This window comes from Oncorhynchus gorbuscha, linkage group LG12, assembly GCF_021184085.1.
Source record: "Oncorhynchus gorbuscha isolate QuinsamMale2020 ecotype Even-year linkage group LG12, OgorEven_v1.0, whole genome shotgun sequence".
Lineage (NCBI taxonomy): Eukaryota > Metazoa > Chordata > Actinopteri > Salmoniformes > Salmonidae > Oncorhynchus > Oncorhynchus gorbuscha.
Genome location: NC_060184.1, coordinates 55,097,645 through 55,119,762, shown reverse-complemented (window position 1 = coordinate 55,119,762; position 22,118 = coordinate 55,097,645). Strand labels below are relative to the sequence as shown.

Sequence of the window (22,118 nt, the reverse complement as noted above, 5' to 3'; positions counted from 1 at the left end):
ACAAAGACCACTGTGGCTAAATGGTCCCCACGTAGGTGCAGCTGTCTACCTTGTCACTCAGGCCTGGCCCGGGTTAATGGGAAACGACACACTGGCTAAACTGCGGTGCTCGGACGCCCTGACCATTTACACCGAGCTCGACTGGCTGGCTTCCTCTCTAGCCTTCAGGAGAATGCGGTCTGGCTGTCTACATCTAATGATCGCTGAGTCACACATAGCGTCATTAAACAGGGCTGTGCTACTGAGCTCAGAATGGACAACAACGGTACATTCCCCATGCACACTCACAAGCATCTACAGTGTGGTGCAGGAGACAGACAGAGGTCTCTGTTTACATTGCTGTAGCCCCTTCGGGTGCTGCTGTGGCTCCATTCTCTAGGGGCCACTCTGCCGATGACTCACCTCTCCAGTCATTCCAGAAGTGAGTGACTCATCGGGATGATTTTCACCCAGCCATCACACCCATCTCTCAGCGTTGTTGTGAGACTGACTGTATTGGGGGGCTGGAAGTCAGTTCAGCAGTCATGGGTTAACAGGACAGAGTCACACAGAGGCACCCGGCACAGAGAGCTGCTCTGTTTTCTAGTCTGGTGTGACTGGAGGGGGTGTGAGGAGAGAGAGACCACTCCTGAACAGGGGGAGCTTGTGCTGCTATCTTCTCTTAACCCCTGCGCTGCATCCCTTGTGATCATCACAGTAGGCCTGTGTTAAGGCGAGCAGGAAGTCCCCTCTTTTGAGTGGGTCATAAGGGAGTGCCTCTGCCTCGTTAGATTCAATTTCCATGCGAGCTCACGCACGATCACGGAGTCTGCCTACGTAGGATGAAACCCTCCCTAACGGAGAGAAAGCCTCAACACCCCCAGATATTGTAAGTCAAACTCCCCAACAGGGAAGACCCATTTATACCTAGTTAAGAAAAGGGAGAAAGAGAAGCAGAGAGAGGAGGAGAACCCTGGATTCCCAGGGCAGTCTAGAGGGGGTTTAACCCTCCTCCTCATTGTTCCCTCATGTTACCTCAGGCTTCTGCCCAGCTGTTATCTGGCAGAGAATTGCAGGCTGCATCATTCCTCCATTAGACAAAGTCTTAGTGTCCGATAGCCCAGCACTCTACAGCCAGAGCCAGGTGTGACCAAAGCACTGGGTGTCGACAGTGCGAGCAGAGAGACATCTGGTAGGGATTTGGGATTGGGCGAGATGACCAGTGAGCCTGTCCTGAGAGAGGGGAGAAGATCTGGCGTACACTGAAAGAAGATACCACGAGAATGTCAAGTCAAGTCAGCCAAACGGTGAAATATTCTAAATATACACCGCCATCAGCTAATTATGAATATAGGCAATAACCTACAGGCTACATAGAGATCAGTGCATTTACAGCAATGGCCCTAAATCACTGGGATCATGCAGGGCAGGGCTGGTCTGGTCGAGTGGTTCTAGTAAAATGGAAAAGCAAACTGTCCTTGTCTGCCACAGCCCCATAAATTAGACTGAACCATGTGAGTTAATGCTGTGGAAACACCCAATGAAACGTCTCAGTACACAGCCTTATATAGAGACACAGACTGGAGAGAAGCAAGGAAGGCGAGGGAGGAAGGGAGGGATGAAGGGAGGAGGGAGGGAGGGAGAGAAAGGAGAGAGAGGGAAGGGAAGGAGGAGAGAAAGAGCAAGAGAGGGAGAGGAGAGAGAGCAAGCGAGAGAGAGAGAAAGAGAGATAGAGAGAGGGGATATAGGGACAGAAAAAGAAAGAAAGAAAGAAAGAAAGACGAGTAAGAGAGGGAGAAGACTAGGGCCTAAGTCCACAGAAGTAAACCTTTTTGTTAGCCCCTCTCCAGAGACAGAGAGCAGTGCATCACTCCTCCTGATCCCCTATCCTCTGCTTGTAAAAGGACGCAGTCTGCCAGTACCATCTCCACCCGGGTCCCTTGCTGCAGCATGAGCTCAGAGATGACCACTTAATCAATAACGCCAGGTTGCCACGACAACCTGGATTTCCTGTTGCTGGTTTCTGATATCTGATGATTACACTCCCTGTTAGCTGCACCTGCCACCCGTCTCTCCTTGTCTCATCCACACCTTATCCATCAACCCACTGGCTTTGGCTGCTTCTCAAATGGCACCCTAGTCCCTACATAGAGCAATACCTTTGACCCGGGGCCATATGGTTTTGGTCAAAACTAGTGCACTCTATAGTGAATAGGGTGCCATTTGGGATTCAGTCCTTATCTGTCATCACACCAGCTTTGTCACATGGGAAACCTCACTCAGCCATCAGCACACTAGATACATAAAGCAAAAGGATATTCAACAACAGGCGAATAGGATTTTCATTCAACATTACAGAGAGAGAGAGAGAGAGAGAGAGAGAGAGAGATGGCTGAATACAAAGAGAGATTGGAGGCTTGTGTCCAGACAAACAGACAGTGAGGCCTAGTAATACACAGACACACCCTCTCTCTCATGGATAATAAACAGAGCTGATAGACATCATACCTCCCTCAGAGTGATGTCATCCCCCCTGGGGAGAGCTAAGCATCATCTTCTTACTCCCCCTCTCTCCTCCCTCTCTCTCTCTCTACGGCATCTCGCTCTCTTTAACCCCTGTTATCTCTCTCCGCCTCCTCCATTCTTTCCCTCTCTCCTCCGGGCTGGTGTTAAACATGTGGAGGAGGGAGGGCGGAGGGAGGTTAGCAACTCCTGCTTTTTTTTCTCATTAATGGCGAGCTCATTAATCTAGGGTGATAACGAGGACATGTGTCAGTGAGATGATTAAACCTCCTCTGCTTTACAAAGAGGCGCCCTTGGGGATAAACAAGCTCGGGACAGACTCGGGCAAAAGGTGGGTATCTCACACACACACACACACACACACACACACACACACACACACACACACACACACACACACACACACACACACACACACACACACACACACACACACACACACACACACACACACACACACACACACACACACACACACACACACACACACATATAGATAGATAGAAAATACACACACACACACATCAACAAACAAACACATACTGTAAGCACACACTGCCACACGCGGTGTGTATCTCTTAGGTAAAGGGCACAGCCCACACGTTGCCTTTCTGGAGGACATCTGGAGGTTGGGATACTACATGTGTGTCCACTTAAACACACCCACTACATCCACGTAACATTCCCTTTCTCACCAGCCTAAAATCTCACAACACATACTACCAAAAAAAGCAAGGTGAGTGGTTGAGAGGGGGAGGTCAAAACCTCCCTGGTTACAGCAAGGTGAGTGGTTGAGAGGAGGAGGTCAAAACCTCCCTGGTTACAGCCAGGTGAGTGGTTGAGAGGAGGAGGTCAAAACCTCCCTGGTTACAGCCAGGTGAGTGGTTGAGAGGAGGAGGTCAAAACCTCCCTGGTTACAGCCAGGTGAGTGGTTGAGAGGAGGAGGTCAAAACCTCCCTGGTTACAGCCAGGTGAGTGGTTGAGAGGAGGAGGTCAAAACCTCCCTGGTTACAGCAAGATGAGTGGTTGAGAGGAGGAGGTTAAAACCTCCCTGGTTACAGCCAGATGAGTGGTTGAGAGGAGGAGGTCAAAACCTCCCTGGTTACAGCAAGGTGAGTGGTTGAGAGGGGAGTTCAAAACCTCCCTGGTTACAGCAATGTGAGTGGTTGAGAGGAGGAGGTCAAAACCTCCCTGGTTACAGCAAGGTGAGTGGTTGAGAGGGGAGTTCAAAACCTCCCTGGTTACAGCAATGTGAGTGGTTGAGAGGAGGAGGTCAAAACCTCCCTGGTTACAGCCAGGTGAGTGGTTGAGAGGGGGAGGTCAAAACCTCCCTGGTTACAGCAATGTGAGTGGTTGAGAGGAGGAGGTCAAAACCTCCCTGGTTACAGCAAGGTTAGTGGTTGAGAGGAGGAGATCAAAACCTCCCTGGTTACAGCCAGGTTAGTGGTTGAGAGGAGGAGGTCAAAACCTCCCTGGTTACAGCCAGGTGAGTGGTTGAGAGGGGGAGGTCAAAACCTCCCTGGTTACAGCAATGTGAGTGGTTGAGAGGAGGAGGTCAAAACCTCCCTGGTTACAGCAAGGTGAGTGGTTGAGAGGGGAGTTCAAAACCTCCCTGGTTACAGCAATGTGAGTGGTTGAGAGGAGGAGGTCAAAACCTCCCTGGTTACAGCCAGGTGAGTGGTTGAGAGGGGGAGGTCAAAACCTCCCTGGTTACAGCAATGTGAGTGGTTGAGAGGAGGAGGTCAAAACCTCCCTGGTTACAGCAAGGTTAGTGGTTGAGAGGAGGAGATCAAAACCTCCCTGGTTACAGCCAGGTTAGTGGTTGAGAGGAGGAGGTCAAAACCTCCCTGGTTACAGCCAGGTGAGTGGTTGAGAGGAGGAGGTCAAAACCTCCCTGGTTACAGCAAGGTGAGTGGTTGAGAGGGGGAGGTCAAAACCTCCCTGGTTACAGCAATGTGAGTGGTTGAGAGGAGGAGGTAAAAACCTCCCTGGTTACAGCAAGGTGAGTGGTTGAGAGGGGGAGGTCAAAACCTCCCTGGTTACAGCAATGTGAGTGGTTGAGAGGAGGAGGTCAAAATCTCCCTGGTTACAGCAAGGTGAGTGGTTGAGAGGGGGAGGTCAAAACCTCCCTGGTTACAGCAAGGTGAGTGGTTGAGAGGGGGAGGTCAAAACCTCCCTGGTTACAGCAAGGTGAGTGGTTGAGAGGAGGAGGTCAAAACCTCCCTGGTTACAGCAAGGTGAGTGGTTGAGAGGAGGAGGTTAAAACCTCCCTGGTTACAGCAAGGTGAGTGGTTGAGAGGGGGAGGTCAAAACCTCCCTGGTTACAGCCAGGTGAGTGGTTGAGAGGAGGAGGTCAAAACCTCCCTGGTTACAGCCAGGTGAGTGGTTGAGAGGAGGAGGTCAAAACCTCCCTGGTTACAGCAAGGTGAGTGGTTGAGAGGGGGAGGTCAAAACCTCCCTGGTTACAGCAAGGTGAGTGGTTGAGAGGAGGAGGTCCAGGGGAGAGGAGGCCTACAGCAGAGCAGGGTGAGAGGGGGAGGTCTAGGAGAGAGGAGGCCTACAGCAGAGCAGGGTGAGAGGGGGAGGTCTAGGAGAGAGGAGGCCTACAGCAGAGCAGGGTGAGGTCTAGGAGAGAGGAGGCCTACAGCAGAGCAGGGTGAGAGGGGGAGGTCTAGGAGAGAGGAGGCCTACAGCAGAGCAGGGTGGGAGGGGGAGGTCTAGGAGAGAGGAGGCCTACAGCAGAGCAGGGTGAGAGGGGGAGGTCTAGGAGAGAGGAGGCCTACAGCAGAGCAGGGTGAGGTCTAGGAGAGAGGAGGCCTACAGCAGAGCAGGGTGAAAGGGGGAGGTCTAGGAGAGAGGGGGCCTACAGCAGAGCAGGGTGAGAGGGGGAGGTCTAGGAGAGAGGAGGCCTACAGCAGAGCAGGGTGAGGTCTAGGAGAGAGGAGGCCTACAGCAGAGCAGGGTGAGGTCTAGGAGAGAGGAGGCCTACAGCAGAGCAGGGTGAGAGGGGGAGGTCTAGGAGAGAGGAGGTCCTACAGCAGAGCAGGGGGAGAGGGGGAGGTCTAGGAGAGAGGAGGCCTACAGCAGAGCAGGGTGAGAGGGGAGGTCTAGGAGAGAGGAGGCCTACAGCAGAGCAGGGTGAGGTCTAGAAGAGAGGAGACCTACAGCAGAGCAGGGTGAGAGGGGAGGTCTAGGAGAGAGGAGGCCTACAGCAGAGCAGGGTGAGAGGGGGAGGTCTAGGAGAGAGGAGGCCTACAGCAGAGCAGGGTGAGGTCTAGGAGAGAAGAGGCCTACAGCAGAGCAGGGTGAGAGGGGAGGTCTAGGAGAGAGGAGGCCTACAGCAGAGCAGGGTGAGAGGGGAGGTCTAGGAGAGAGGAGGCCTACAGCAGAGCAGGGTGAGAGGGGAGGTCTAGGAGAGAGGAGGCCTACAGCAGAGCAGGGTGAGAGGGGGAGGTCTAGGAGAGAGGAGGCCTACAGCAGAGCAGGGTGAGGTCTAGGAGAGAGGAGGCCTACAGCAGAGCAGGGTGAGAGGGGGAGGTCTAGGAGAGAGGACGCCTACAGCAGAGCAGGGTGAGGTCTAGGAGAGAGGAGGCCTACAGCAGAGCAGGGTGAGGTCTAGGAGAGAGGAGGCCTACAGCAGATGCAGGGTGAGAGGGGGAGGTCTAGGAGAGAGGAGGCCTACAGCAGAGCAGGGTGAGAGGGGGAGGTCTAGGAGAGAGGAGGCCTACAGCAGAGCAGGGTGAGAGGGGGAGGTCTAGGAGAGAGGAGGCCTACAGCAGAGCAGGGTGAGGTCTAGAAGAGAGGAGACCTACAGCAGAGCAGGGTGAGAGGGGGAGGTCTAGGAGAGAGGAGGCCTACAGCAGAGCAGGGTGAGAGGGGGAGGTCTAGGAGAGAGGAGGCCTACAGCAGAGCAGGGTGAGGTCTAGGAGAGAAGAGGCCTACAGCAGAGCAGGGTGAGAGGGGGAGGTCTAGGAGAGAGGAGGCCTACAGCAGAGCAGGGTGAGAGGGGGAGGTCTAGGAGAGAGGAGGCCTACAGCAGAGCAGGGTGAGAGGGGGAGGTCTAGGAGAGAGGAGGCCTACAGCAGAGCAGGGTGAGAGGGGAGGTCTAGGAGAGAGGAGGCCTACAGCAGAGCAGGGTGAGGTCTAGGAGAGAGGAGGCCTACAGCAGAGCAGGGTGAGAGGGGAGGTCTAGGAGAGAGGACGCCTACAGCAGAGCAGGGTGAGGTCTAGGAGAGAGGAGGCCTACAGCAGAGCAGGGTGAGGTCTAGGAGAGAGGAGGCCTACAGCAGATGCAGGGTGAGAGGGGGAGGTCTAGGAGAGAGGAGGCCTACAGCAGAGCAGGGTGAGAGGGGGAGGTCTAGGAGAGAGGAGGCCTACAGCAGAGCAGGGTGAGGTCTAGGAGAGAGGAGGCCTACAGCAGAGCAGGGTGAGAGGGGGAGGTCTAGGAGAGAGGAGGCCTACAGCAGAACAGGGTGAGAGGGGGAGGTCTAGGAGAGAAGAGGCCTACAGCAGAGCAGGGTGAGGTCTAGGAGAGAGGAGACCTACAGTAGAGCAGGGTGAGAGGGGGAGGTCTAGGAGAGACAGGCCTCACTGAGAGGAAGGACTTAATAAATACATCTCTGGAGGTTCTTTTCTTTCTTTTCAACAGGAAATCGGGATGCTGGGTCACAGGCATTATTTAGGGGGAAGCCAGACCATAGCTTCATCCCAAATAGAATGATCTGTCTAGTCACATTGTTGTTGTGTTTTCTAACGTAGGGGTGCTATGACGCTGTAATTATCAGCCACGCATGAGGGAAGGGAGGTGTTTGTGCATGTGTGTGTTTGTGCATGTGTGTGTTTGTGCATGTGTGTGTTTGTGCATGTGTGTGCTTGTGCGTGTGTGTGTGTGTGTGTGTGTGTGTGTGTGTGTGTGTGTGTGTGTGTGTGTGTGTGTGTGTGTGTGTGTGTGTGTGTGTGTGTGTGTGTGTGTGTGTGTGTGTGTGTGTGTGTGTGTGTGTGTGTGTGTGTGTGTGTGTGTGTGTGTGTGTGTGCATGTGTGTGTTTGTGCGTGTGTGTGTTTGTGCATGTGTGTGTGCGTGTGCGTGTGCGTGTGCGTGTGCGTGTGCGTGTGTGTGTGTGTTTGTGCATGTACACGTCGCACACAGACATGAACAGATCATTCCCGACATGAGAGCTTTGCGATGCAGTAGCAATTATTTTGTCTAACACACACATTAAATCCAATCTGCCCCCCCGCGCCACCTAATCGCCTTTTCATTGACAGACAGACAGACAGAGACAGTAATCCTCCATATCTGTATTTTAATAGCAGGGAGGGCCCCCTGCTAGCCTATATCATGATACTGGTAGGTTAAGCGGGCTTTAAAGGTCCAATACAGACGGGTTTTTTTGGCAAAGAGGTTTGGAACTTTCTTTCTTATTGGTCTAATAACTAATATATACCGCCTGGTGATGTCACCATGCAGGCCAATACTCCACCCCACCAAAACAGGTTGACATTTCAGGCAGTCTTTTCAAATAACTCTTACACTAAATGGGCTTCATCATTATTGTCACAACTTCACAGTATTATTCCAACCTCATAGTGTGGAAATATATACACAACTCACATGTTTGACTGTAGTGGGCCTTTAATATGCATCTCTAGATTATATTAGCAGTCCAGGTATAGGACTATAGGGCAGGAGTATGACTAAATATGTATCTCAAAATACTCATCATCTACAACAGCACATACAATTGGGGCGCATGCATAATCTTCCTAATTCTACATGATTCTAATCCTACAAGAGACGTGCATTAGCAGGTCCTCTTCCCCCAGTTAATGCAAAAAGAAACACTTCCTTTTGAGAACATGCTACAGGAATCCTACCTTAAAAAAGTATCCTCGTTTTCAGAGGTTTAAAGTGGCCCTCGTATGGTATGCATAGGCTATAAATACCGCTATGTGGACTTGATTAAATTACGACTCATTCTGTGACCGCTGATACAATCAGAGAATACTGTAGCTAGGTAAGATTCCTTTAGTTCCAATTCTAGAACTGATTGACAACTCATTCCGTGTCTCCTGATAGAGGGGATGCAGTAAGATTCCTTCAGCTCTGACTCCAGAAGGGCGTAGCGACGTTCTCTCTCCCTGCCGAGATGTTCTGTTCCCCCAGGCCAGCCAGAGTTAGGAGATTCCTCTTGATCTAATTGATTTATTAGACAGGCATTTGATTAAGAAGGCACAGCTTTAAATTAGCCAGCCAGGGGGAGGACACGGGGGTGGCTTGACTCAGGGAATTAAGGCCTAAGTGGGAAGTCAGTGTCCTCCATGCTAAACCTTACCATGGCCTTTACCATATTAGGACGTTTCCATTTGGGGGGAAATAACATTACGAAATCATTTCTATTGCGAGATTTACATTAATATAGATCGAGAAATGCAATCTGACTGAGTCTTGGATGGATAATTCTGTGAATCTGATCGAGCAAAGCATTCTATTATTTCAGTTATGATGTTATTTCACATTAATGTATAATAATAATAATGTAACAAAGTGCCCACAGGAAACACATCTGTGTATCCATTCCAGAGAGTCTGGTGAAGGCCAAATACCTTCCCGTGTTACTGAGGGGCAAAGCAGCCGTGGTCCAAACCTCTGGTAGTAACAGGCCCCCAGGTCTGCTGGGCTGGGTGGCAGGCGCGAGGCATGTGGCCTCAGAAAATAAAAAACAGTTCGTTCATAGGTCATCATTCAGGTGGAGTTCAGGAATGCATAGCAAACCAGATCTCTCTCTCTCTCACACACACACACACACACACACACACACACACACACACACACACACACACACACACACACACACACACACACACACACACACACACACACACACACACACACACACACACACACACACACACACACACACACACACACACACACACACACACACACACACGCAGACAGACCATGTGACTTTCTCGGGTAATCCCATGGCAGCACCCATCACCTTGTTCACCCGACACAGGTTACGGCAGCGTCAACAACAGGAAGTGAGCTCCCACTAACCCTGACTCGCCTCTCCTCTCAGGCCTGGGAGTGCTGATCTAGGATCAGTTTAGCCTTTGCATAATAAATAAGAGGGAGTACCGGACCCTAAATCAGCACTCCTACTCTGAGACGCTTTGTGAATATGGACCCTTGGTGTTTCTACACTCCAGAGGTGAAGTTGACCATACAGGCACAGATCTAAGATCAGAAAAAATGACTTTAAACAGCTGTAAAAACTATATATTTTTGTTATCGAAAATATATTTCAAAGCGATTTAGATGGTACAATGATTCCTTACACTATCCAGTGCTTGTTCTCACATAAACTGAAATTGAGCGAACAGTGGAGAATTTTAGCAACCAGGAAAAGATAAGAACAATTTCCATAACACAGCCACAAAGTCAGAACAGCTTAGTTTGACAAGGGACGCCGCTCCGGCGGGAGAAATCAATAGGTGAATATCACAGCCAATCACAACACTGGTGGGTAAGTAATACTGTGACACACGATCATTCCACTATCATTCCACTATTCCACTACAATGCAAACATTCTTTAAAAATCCTATGTGTAGCACCTTTAACTCTTTACAGTGTTCTTTTAACTCTCAAATCAACACTAGTAATGTTACACTGAAAATTCAACACCACTTAACACTGGCAAATTTGCTGTGTGCTATGAAAGGGACACATCTGCAGGCTCCCATACATTTCCAGAACCTTTTAGAATTCTGAAGAACCGTAGATGCCACGCCAAGAACCCCACACTGAACTCAAAGGGTCCTTTATCGGGCAAGAGTTCTTCAAGGAACCGTAAGAGCTGAGGAAGAACCATTTGTAGAACCTTTCTCTTTTCAGTGTAGAATAGACTTAACACTACATGCAGTAACAACATCCTATAATATAGGATGAACCCTACATAATATAGATATATTATCAATGGATTGTACATGGTGCCACGATGGCAACGATGCCAAGGAAGACTGGCTACATCCTGGCACTAGAACAAGGAAGGCCACAGTCACACTGGGCAGGGGGGTAGACACACACACACACATTGGGCAGGGGGGCTTTTTACTGGTTGAATGAAGCGTCTTAATAGCCCTGTTTAGAAGGCAGGAGGGCGCTAGAGTGAATGAGGGCAGTTAGCATAGATGGCAGAATAAGGACCGGGTCATTTTGTATTGAAGGCAGGTTGTCGTTGGGGATGCGTTTGATGCCAGAGTCACACACTCAAAAGAAAGGAGGATGGGTCACATTGTGTCATTTTGAATGGTCGAGAATTTGGCTTGATAAAGCAATGGGTGACAGGGTTAATGGACCATTTCCTATCAAACAAACGATGACAAACTTTCCCCACCAAATCAAAACCAACCATCTTTCGTCAGCACACCGGGCGAGAGGCGGAGGTTACAGACGCCAGCTCGATACCGTGTGTGGCCAGAGTCAGACCTCTTTCATAAAACCTGTGTCTGCAGCTATTTCCCTCAATCGACGCAACTAACATTTTGATACAAAAGTTGTTTTCTTCTGCTAAGTTCACAGAGCTTTTAAAACTATATGGCAGCACAGCTAGTCCTCCTAACCCGTATTTTATGTTGTTTCCAACCTCCAACAAGAATCCTTAAATAGGTCCCTTGCCTTCCACAGGGGCTGGGAATGCTGCCTTTAGCTGATTAGGACCAGACCAAGGCTGCATCCTAAATGGCACCATGTTCCCTATACAGTGTCCTACTTTTGATCAGGGCAGATATGGTTCTGGTCAAAAGTGGTAGTGTACTATATTATATATGGAAAAGGGTGCCCGTTTGGGGCGCAACCCAGGCAAGGAACACTGTTGTTTTGACAGAGATAAAGACCAGAGACAGAAGAGGAAGACATTCAAATCAAATCAAATTTTATTTGAGACATGTTTCCATGCTTGTGCTTCTAGTTCCGACAATGCAGTGATAACCAACAAGTAATTTAACAATTCCAAAACTCTGTCTTTCAATGGAATGTCAATGAACTAAGTCAGTATATACCAGAGTGGCATAGTTAAAGTGGCCAGCATAAGGATGCAGTCGATGTTGTATCACATATGTATATGAGATGAATAATTGGTGTCTATGGGAGAGCCAATTCCCATTATTAAAATGGCTGGAGTTGGGTCAGTGTCAATGACAGTGTGTTGGCAGCAGCCACTCAATGTTAGTGGTGGCTATTTAACAGTCTGGCCTTGTGAACTGTTTTTAGTCCTTCATTTATCCACCATTTTTTATAAAGACTGCTCAGGCCTTCCTGCATCCTGGGTACTCTTAGACTTCCTGGTTTTGCATCTGTAGAAGTTTGTGGTTGACAAGCCAATCAGAGAAATGACTGACTGAACGAGACCGGCCTGTGTGAACTACCTTCATTTATCCACCATTTTTTATAAAGACTGCTCAGGTTGCATCCTGGGTACTCTGCTAACCATGCGTATGTGACAAATAAAATTTGATTTGATTTGATTTGAAGTTAGCCAATCAGAGAAATGACTGACTGAACGAGTGATCGATAGTTGTCCTGAAGTGGCGAAAGACAGACTGAAGATTTGAAGTAGCCTAGGCTAAAAACGCATGTCCTTGCATATCATTTTTATTTGATTTCTTTGCGGTACAAGTTCATAATTGTGAGAGGTTATTAAAGTGTGCATGAAATTTAATTCCTGTTTGACCACTTCATTTGCTTTTAGAGTGCCGGACAATTAGCGTTGTTCAGAAGCTCTTCGGTCCTTAATTGCAGCAAAAGAGACCTCAATGACAATACCCTCTGTCTGTGTGGTGCCCTTATCTTTGTAAAAATGTATTTTTTAAAACTAATTTGATGTGGCATGAAAGTGTGGGCTATTTGGCTTACATTTTGAATGGGGCGTTGGTAGAAGAAAGGGAGTGGAGGCGGTGAACAAATACATATGAGAAGGGCAGGCAGGGTGGGCAGCCACTTCATTCACATTGGTCCCGGGTAACAGCAGCATCTCCTTCTGCAGGAGGCTGAGGAACAGAGCTGACCGTGAATCACGCCCTGCTCTCCTTGATATAGCTCTCATGCCAGAGGAAACTTTAAATCTCTCTCTCTCTCTCTCTCTCTCTCTCTCTCTCTCTCTCTCTCTCTCTCTCTCTCTCTCTCTCTCTCTGGTGTTATTTATGAGCGCTGTAGTGAGTTCCTGCATGCCTGCAGCACCTGCTCATGTTGGAGTGGGAGAACCCTGGCAGCTGCCAGAGAGATAGAAAGAAAGAGAAAGCGAGAGAGAGAAAGAAGGACAGAGAGAGAAAGAAGAGCGAGAGACACAGACAGACAGAGAGAGAGAGAGAGAAAGGGGGGAGGGGTGGCGCACCACCAGTGCCAGGCTACAAAATAATGTGATGTTAGTTCAGTGGCGCGCGGCTAACAGATGAGACGCCTAATGATGCCTGGTCCTCTGTTTAGAACACACCACGAGCCGGCAGCAGGAGACAACAAACAAACACACAAACAACTACAAGCACTAATTAATGGTGTCATATGACTCTAAACATGATCAATTAAAACCCACGGTTCATTGGCTCTCCCTCTGTGTGAGCGGGACAGGAAGCTCGGTGCCTGAGTAATGAGCACGGCAAGGATGACGTCATTACGGCCAAGAGGAGGACAGATGTGGGACTGTCGGGCTATAGCGACCACGTTTGCACTCCTTCTCTCCCTTCCACCCCGACTCTGTGGATGAAGCGTGTGTAGCGAGGCTGAGGCCAAACACCTGAGCGATAACAGAGAGGCGGACAGGTCAAAAGGGTAGTCACTGGTTCGATCAGAGTTCTCTGCTCCCAGAGTTGACAGAGAGCCCCCGAGGGGTGGAGCTTGGAGAGGTAGCTACAGTAGGTAGGTGTACTTTGCTCGAGTCTAGAGTCAATGACATCAGGTGAGTATTGGTAGGTAGCTAGACACACAGAAACCTGATCAAACGAGGACAGTAAGCAATGAAGAGCAAAAAAAACACCAAAGAGATGTGCTTACAGCTCACCAACTCCCCAGAGACGTGTACTTAACACACAGAACAATGACATCAGGGGAAGCAGCATATGGGATGGCGGTGTAACAGCTCGGGGAATAAACCGTTTATAAAGCTGTTTTACAGGCCAAACTCGTTCATCACCCAGGGATGTGCCCCAAATGGCACCCTATTCCCTATTAGGCCTAAGTACACCACTTTTGACCAGGGCCAGTAGGGGCCCGTACCAGTGCACGTTACAGGGAAAATCTTGCCATTTGGGCGGAAGCCTCGATGACTAAATGTGAGAGCGCTCCTGTCTCAGCCTGAGCTCTGCTGAAACAATACGATTCACTCCCTGTATCTCTGTTGCACTAGCAGGGCCAGGCCAGCTCAGCTGCACATGCTCAGTGACGCTGGGTCCAGGGACGATGCTGTGGACATTATGCTTGTCTCAAGCCTCCAGCCTGTCCCATTCCCCTCCCTACCACGCTCTGTTTTCAGGCTACTACCTCTCTCGTTCTCTCTCTGTCTCGCTCTCTCATTACTCCTGTGTGTTGTGATGTCTACAGACTCTGACATCCAGCGTTGCCTCCCTCCTCTCCTCTCTGCCTGACTAATAAACAAGGCGACTAGGGTTTCTGTTAAAGCAGTGTGCTAGCTAGCTACTTGACTGCGTGGCCCCTGTGTAAGTCACTAACTGTGGCCCGGGGACAGGGACATCACAGGAGCCGTTTTAGTCTCTGTCAACATTTTCAGATCATTAGGAAGGCTCTTGGACACACACGTCCCTCTGGGCTGAGTCCCAAATAGCACGCTATTCTCTATGCAGTGTACTACTTCTGACCCCGGCCAATGCCTGTCTTGCCTGATATCATCACAGCTATAGTACATGCAGGCCAGGGGGTAATAATGATAAGCAATGATGAGTGACTCAAAAAGACGCACCGCAAGAAACGTTACGATCTGTCAGCATAAAGTCACCATATTGCTCCATTGGCTTTGTACTGTCACGTTTTTCAGGGAAACTGAGAATGAATTGTCAGGTTAAAGGTGAGGAACAAAGATTCCACTGATGAGTTTGCGGCCCAAACACAAACTGGCATGATCAGGCCTGGCGGCTCAGCGCCTGCTGCCTGTCTATTGTTAACACAGACCTTTCATTAACCGCTCCACTGAGAAACGGGAGGAGAGGAGGAGAGGGAGGAGAGAGGAGGCTGAGGCAATATGAGAGTAGGAGGGGCAGGTGAAGGAGAGGGGCGATCGCGTGAGAGGGGAGCGAGAAGGAGGGAGTGGGAAGGGAGGATGAAGCAGCAGACACAGAGGAACAGGGAGGATAAGAGGAGGAGACGGAGGCGAGGGGAGGCTGAGGCAACAGACAGTAGGGTCGCTGTCAACTCCCAACACGACCAGTCCGGCCTAAAGAGCAGCCACAAAACACATTATTCAAAAAGACATGTCACCAACTGATCCTGGAGCTGCCATCTCCCCCGGCTATAAGCTATACACAACAGGACACTATCATTTCAGCTCCCACATGGCGGGGTCTTTTGGACAGGTAGAGAAAGAGAGGGAGGAGTAGAAGCTTTATTTCATTTCAGACTATCATTTCAACTCCCACCTGTTTCTATGTAATACGGTATCGGTAGGAGGGATGGAATAATGAGAGAGCGAGAGGGAGGAGTAGACACTATTTGTTTTTGGACTTATTTTTATCGCACCTATCTCAATATCCATTTAAGAACAGAGAGCGAGGGAGGAGCGATAAGGAGAGAGCGAGATGAAGAGAGGAAGGCATTTCATTTCTTGCCCTCTCGAATCGACACAGAAATTGTGAGGCTGTGGGCTGGGTGAGGTCATCTCACCAACACACCTGTCTGTCTATGACTCACTCTGGGGAGTCAGTAATGGGGAGAGGAAGAGGAGGAGAGTGTAGGTTGGAGGCACTTCCTGTATGGTCACAACAACACACTAAAGTGTTCTCTAGTCCCAGTGCTGGATACGGATACTGTAAGCCCATTGTATTGTAAACAGCTGAGCGCACACACTTACGTGCAGAAGTTCCATTGGTCAAATCAACGAGTTATTTCCATTGCTTGAGGGACAATGGCGAAACTGCCACGTCCGTTTGCGATGTTACAACAACAAAGAAGTTACTGCCGACAACAAACACTGTTTTTTCCCCTCTGACATCATTGCACGTGCGATAGAACAGCAGCATATGCACTGTGATTGATTTGTTACCCTGGTGTGCGACGCTCCCCCTTACGCTCCCCACCTCTGCTACGTCAACGAAACAAAACCAAAACCAATAACAACGGCTGTTGGGCGGACAGTGGCGCTGTTTCCCCCGTAGAGCAGATTCCATCTAGAAGTTTGTATACTCAGTCCCCTGGTTGGATCTGAGCCACTGAGGAAGGCTCCTGATCCAGCTAGTACGAGAGCCTATGCTGGGGCCCGCTCTTCCTCTTGCTCCTTCTGAGCCCCCCCCCCCGTCATGATTTTATTCAGTTCACTTGGGCCTGCCGCATATAGTCTCCCCCTCTACACACCCAACCTCCCCCTCTTCCCCCGCCAACCCCCAGCTGAACAACTCCAGGATATTTCTGTCCTTTCAACAACATTATTGACACTCCATCCCTCATGCCTCCTCATTCATTATGTCAGCCTTGGCCCCTGCGCAGTCACGCAGCTCCGTCGTGGGCCCTATCTGGGTTATAATAGGGAGGAACTCCTGCCGGCTGCTGGAGCACGTTATGGGACGTGGCCTCAGTTTAACACGAAATACAGGGCTTAGACTACACACAGGAAAAACACAACACAAAATGATAGTCGGGAGGCATATAGACAAACCTTCAGCAAAAAAAAAGTGAGCACGACACGGACAAAAGACAATTCCGAAAGGAAAAAAACAAACAAGAAAGGCTGGGGCATCCAACAACAACAACAACAAAACGCAAACGCAAAAACCTGAGTGTCGTGTCGTGAGACTGAGGGAGATTGTGATGAATCCTCAGAGCTTTCCACGGATTCCTCTGTCAGTACTGGGGTCTCTGGGAAGAGAATGGGTCATATGCAAATAGCCATGCCCAGTAGGGGGGAGAAGTTTCCCACAAGCAGAGTGTGAAAAGGCCTCTCCTTCCCCACGCCGGCCCCACTCAATGGGCCTTTTCTTCCTCCACTGACAGCGCATGTGGTAGAGCGAGCAGGCTGCAAAGGTAACTCGGCTCTTTCTCCTCAGGCTTTCCTCCAACCAAAGCTTTAACACACAATGGTTCATTTAAGCATTCATCCCACACACAACCCCAATAAAGGACATCCAAGCGTAGTTAAGGGGGTTAGTGAAACTGACTTGGGGTTTAAAACTGCTTTTCTAAGGGAAGGGAGAGCACATTTTTATAGGGTAATGCAACACCTCTATAGGAGCTTGCTAATCATTAAGCTGCCTCAACAACAGTGGGGAAAGGGTTTGAGTAGCATCAGATTATGAGCACAAACAGAATTGTCTGCTGGGAAATCATTGAAATGTGTGACGTGGTGCATTGAGTGGTGTAGAGATTATAATTTCATATCAAACATTTTAAAACGTGTGGAGAAACATAAAAATGACAAAAGAAGAAAACATGATTAGGCCTATTCAAACCTCAAGAGGTCTGTAAAGACAGTTCCTCGACAAGAGATTTGTCCTTAACTTGTCATATCCTACTTCTTAGTTTGCCTCACTACCCAAAATGAATCCTCTGCACTCCTTTCCATTGGAAACACTCAGACTATTCTCATGTAAAGGGAGCGATCAGTTGTGTTTGACAGAGTGAGTTAGTGTCCACCTTCCTTCCCACTGGCTCTCCTCTCCAGCAGCACCTCACTGTCATCCCTCCCTCCTCCCTTTCCCTCCTCCCTCCCCTGCCAAACTCAACAGGACAGAGGGGTTGCACTGGTCTGGGGGATGGAGGGAGGGAGGGGTCGAGGGAGCAGGGGGAGGAGACTAAAGTCCAGAGCCAACCCCCATGCTTTTATACCCCTCGGGATCCTTTCATTGAAGGGACTTAAACACAAACACAATTGGACATGCTGGAAGGGACCCAACAATGGCACAGGGGGGGGGGAAGTGAAGTCATAGTGGAGGAACACATGGGTGCCTAGGTCAGGGGGTAAGCAAAAGCACCCCTGGATACTGTGTCTTCCCCCGGAATAAAGGACTGGGGGAGGTGAGGAGGGGTGAGGAGACAAGGGGGCGGGGGACGTTCCTCTGACTTGGCACTTTCATATGCAGCAGAGGAAGTTGTTCAAAAGTTAAAGAACTGATAAATGAAAATGTCCTCTTCTGCTAAACTCCACTCACCAGGGGTAGACCTTTTAAATGTTAACAGATGGCTTTTTAAAACAGATGGCTTTTAAAACCCCTCTCCCCCTGAAGCCTTTGGAATGGCCAAAACATCTTATTTTCTTAAGAACTGTAGCTCAACCACAGTGTTCATTTATTGTTCTCACACAACTTTACAGCGTGTGGTTACATTCAATATTATTTAGGGGCAAAAATTAGTCCAGCGCACTAATTATAGTTTTACCAGCCAAATAAACATCCTGTACTACATCACAGCTTTACGGAAGCCAAGACCCACAGACCCGTTCTTCCTCTTCTGTAGGATGATTGAGAGAGAGAGAGAGAGAGAGAGAGAGAGAGAGAGAGAGAGAGAGAGAGAGAGAGAGAGAGAGAGAGAGAGAGAGAGAGAGAGAGAGAGAGAGAGAGAGAGAGAGAGAGAGAGAGAGAGAGAGAGAGAGAGAGAGAGAGAGAGAGAGAGAGAGAGAGAGAGAGAGCCCTTTGATCAATTCAAATAAATACCTATATGGAAAGTTCCTTTGAAATGAAGGCCCTATAACCTCCACTTTCACACGTCTGCAAAGACAGGCCAAGAGTGACTGTTTATTTTTGCTAAGAATGTTAATACCGGGCCACATTCCTCTATTCCCAAATTGCGGTGTTAAATTACCATTCCGGGGAATGGTTGCTGCTATTCCTGATGGGATCTGGACTAGTCCTGGTCAGGATAGAAGTGACCAAGGAAGCCAGTGGAGACAGTGTCCCACAGATTGCAAGCACCTGTTGTCCTGCCTGCTTGGCCGGCTGTTAGCACCTCCATGTTTACAGCTGTGACGGGGCTCACCTTGATCTCAGCTTGCTCTGCTCTGTCAGGCCCAGCTCCAGGCCCAGTAAGACAACCAATACAGGGCTGGCGCCAAGCACCTTTTGGTTTCAGTAACTGCCAGGTCGCCCCTGTCCTGTCCTGTCCTGTCCTGTCCTGTCCTGTCCTGTCCTGTCCTGTCCTGTCCTGTCCCAAAGCAATCAAATCACTACCCCTCTTTTTACCTGGGAACCCATTTTTAGGCTGAACACCCAGCATAACACAGTTGAGGCAAGCAGTGGGTATGCTAAATTAGATAACATAAGGAATAAAACATAGGCTAACTCAGTTTATTTTTTAAATGAACATCAAATGGGCAACACTACAGTGGCATGTAATTTACACAAAATGAAAAATAAGTGAAGAAATTAAAATAAGTGTAAAAAGGAAAACAAATTATGCAAACAATGTCAATAAATAATATGTTTGAATTATTTTCAAAAATGTTATATAAATTACTCATATTAAACCGTGTACAAATTATATCATCTGTCAGCACCTACCAGGTGCGTCTTTATTTCTCTGAGGTGACTCGAATGCAGTAAATATTCACCACGGACCATGAATGAGCCGCAAATACACGCTACAACAACTCCGCTATAAAGTGTGAAAGCACAAATTCACTGTTGTCAACCGAGCACTGGCACGATGGCATGCACGGATCTGTGATCAACACCGTGGCAAAGAGACAAGGCACACAAGAAATATCCTAGGTTTATATTATAAAATGACAAACAATGACAGTAAGCACAACAAGCGACTCCTCCATGACAAAAAATCACAACAAATCGACACGATGACAGCATGCCGCGCCTACAGACACCCGTTGCCTTTTCTACCTGCACAAGTTGCCATTTGCTGCAGCGCACGGCACAGAGGCTGCTCTCCACTGCTTTGGAAGACAGATTCCAGTGAGACGATTCCTTCTCTAACTCAGCGTATTCAGTCGCCAGCAATTATATTTTAAGTTTGTTTTGACAGAGGGGTGTTTCGAAACACCAAAGCCCCGTTTTCCAGATCAAGTAAACATGTCCTTATATTCCTGCAGGCTCCGCTGGGTGGCTCGAACACTTGCGCTGCTGACTACTTGCACGAGGCTATAGGCTACGCATGTCGTAAGGATAAAATATATATGTTTCTTCTTCAGAAAACCTATACTAACAGCCTACAAAACAAACATTATTCCTATGCGTAAAAAACGCCCACCTCTGATGGTGAAACAAAAGTCACTAGTAATAACGAAATAACACGAGAACACATGATATGGGTTTACAAAATAAGCATAACGGATTGACAAGCAACCCCGAATAGTATGATCTTTGCAAGTCGGTTTTAATATAATTTACAGATAAAGCACTTCACTATGACATGAATTAAATTACTGACAGAAAAAAAAACGATTCGGAGAAAACGCACTGGCTACCCAGCCAACCCTACAGTGCAGCCTTTTTAACCGCAAACACAAAACACAAACAAAAACAACAAAAAATGATGTATCTAATAAAAAACAATGGATGAACAGGTTGGTTCCAACTGCAAGTTTCGCTCCCGCGGCACACAAACCTATAAAATCTGAATTCCCAGCGCGCGACTGTGGATGTAAACGCACATTCCTTATATAGGCTGTGCCTTGTTCACACGCACAGCGCGTGAGCTACCCTTCCCAGTCTCTAAAACATTACCCAACAATGCATGCTACAGAAACAACGTTTTTTTTTTAGCTCGACGGTCATTTGCATTTCTGTTGATTAATTATATAACAACCTTATCTTATTCGACATATTTTCTACTTATCGTAGCAATAACTTTTCGAATGTTTTTTAATGCACACTTGCCATTGTCAATGGTGAGAAAGCGTGCATCTCCACTACACATGATTTTACAACGAAAAATAAGACAGAAAGTAGCGTGTAGCCTACCTAACACAACGGCATGCATTTGAATAGATGATCAAGCAGCAGAACAGTGTCATTTTCACATTAAAAACATTTTCTAATGCATGGATGGTGGGCCCGAGCCCACGATGTAGCAAGTGTCCTATCAAGGCTCGCGCAACCTGCTACGGTGCGTGAAACGAATAGAAAAGCGACAGAAACAGTTCAGTTTCTCCAAAGTGCATTGAGGAAATACAACTTTTACACATATTCACTCATATCCGATTCAGAACATCAATCAATCTATTTTATATATTGATAAAGAAGGTGACAAACTACCGTGGTCCGCAAAAAAACAATCAGGTAAGGTTATATTCCCAGACACCGGTTTTAGAAAGCTAGCCAAATTGAAGGCGAGAGAAAGAAGGTTAAACAAGCTATCAAGTTGAAAACTAAAAAAAAAACGAAATGAGGATTTAAATCACATCGAACAGGGACTGAACGGGGAACAAAAGCGAGTGCAGGGACGAGATTAGGTGCGTATAACGGTCCAGGGTGGTGCACTCAACCGCTAGGCGGTGGGAGAGTCGCGAGCCAGGTATAACGGTACACCACAGAGGGCTATAATTGTGCGCTTACTTGCTACTTTCCAGCACTTTGACCCACTAAAAACGCGACTCCGGGGGTCCCAAAGTTTTCGGAGAATCGAGAATTCGATAGAACTCATTCTAGTCCACTTCACCACAGAAAAAGAAGGAAATTGGAGTAGTTTTACTTACCGTTATTCCTCCTCGGATTCGCCTGCTTTCTGCGCTTACACCTGGGGCCATCCGCCATGATCCTTTCGCTGTGTCTAAATGCTGTTGGAGAGTCACCTCCTCTTTCGCCCCCACTCCCCCTCCTCCCTCTGCTTCACCTCCCCTCCCTGCACCTGGTTTACGACACTCTGCTTTACGACATTACCTTCTACACCTCCTAAACCGTAGGACCCGCCAACCTTAAACTCCTACTCTATGCGTTCTTTCTGATCATCGCACCATTTATACATGATTATAATTAGAAAAAAATATAAAGATTTTATTCTGAGTTTCTGGTATGGTTGGGGCCATATCATTACGGGAATCTACAGATAATTGACTAAGAACCTTATGGTTAAAACATGCTCAACCTAGTAGAGCCTATACCGATGCATGATGACAGACATTGTCACAGCTCTAGAGCAGGGATCATCAACTAGATTTCTTGAGTGAATGGTCGGGGGGCCAGAACATATTTACAAATAATTTGTAGACTGCCCATTTGGCCGCAAGAAGCCCAAACACAATCATTTCAAAACTAGCTTACATTTGTATACGGCCACATGTACACTATATATACAAAAGTATGTGGACACTCCTTCAAATTAGTGGATTTGGCTATTTCAGCCACACCCGTCGCTGACAGGTGTATAAAATCGAGCACACAGCAATGCAATCTCCATAGACAAACATTGGCAGTAGAATGGCCTTACTGAAGAGCTCAATGACTATTAA

General features: G+C 48.3%; 1 protein-coding gene across 1 annotated transcript in view; it reads right to left on the bottom strand.

Moving 5' to 3' along the window:
- Positions 1 to 21,471, bottom strand: part of LOC123990394 (zinc finger E-box-binding homeobox 1-like) — a 71,909-nt gene extending 50,438 nt beyond the window's left edge. The window contains exon 1 of the mRNA XM_046290950.1: positions 21,366 to 21,471. Within this exon, the coding sequence (XP_046146906.1) occupies positions 21,366 to 21,423 (58 nt within the window). The 5' untranslated portion in view covers positions 21,424 to 21,471. The remainder of the gene's footprint in view (positions 1 to 21,365) is intronic.
- Between the last annotated feature and the right edge of the window lie 647 nt (positions 21,472 to 22,118).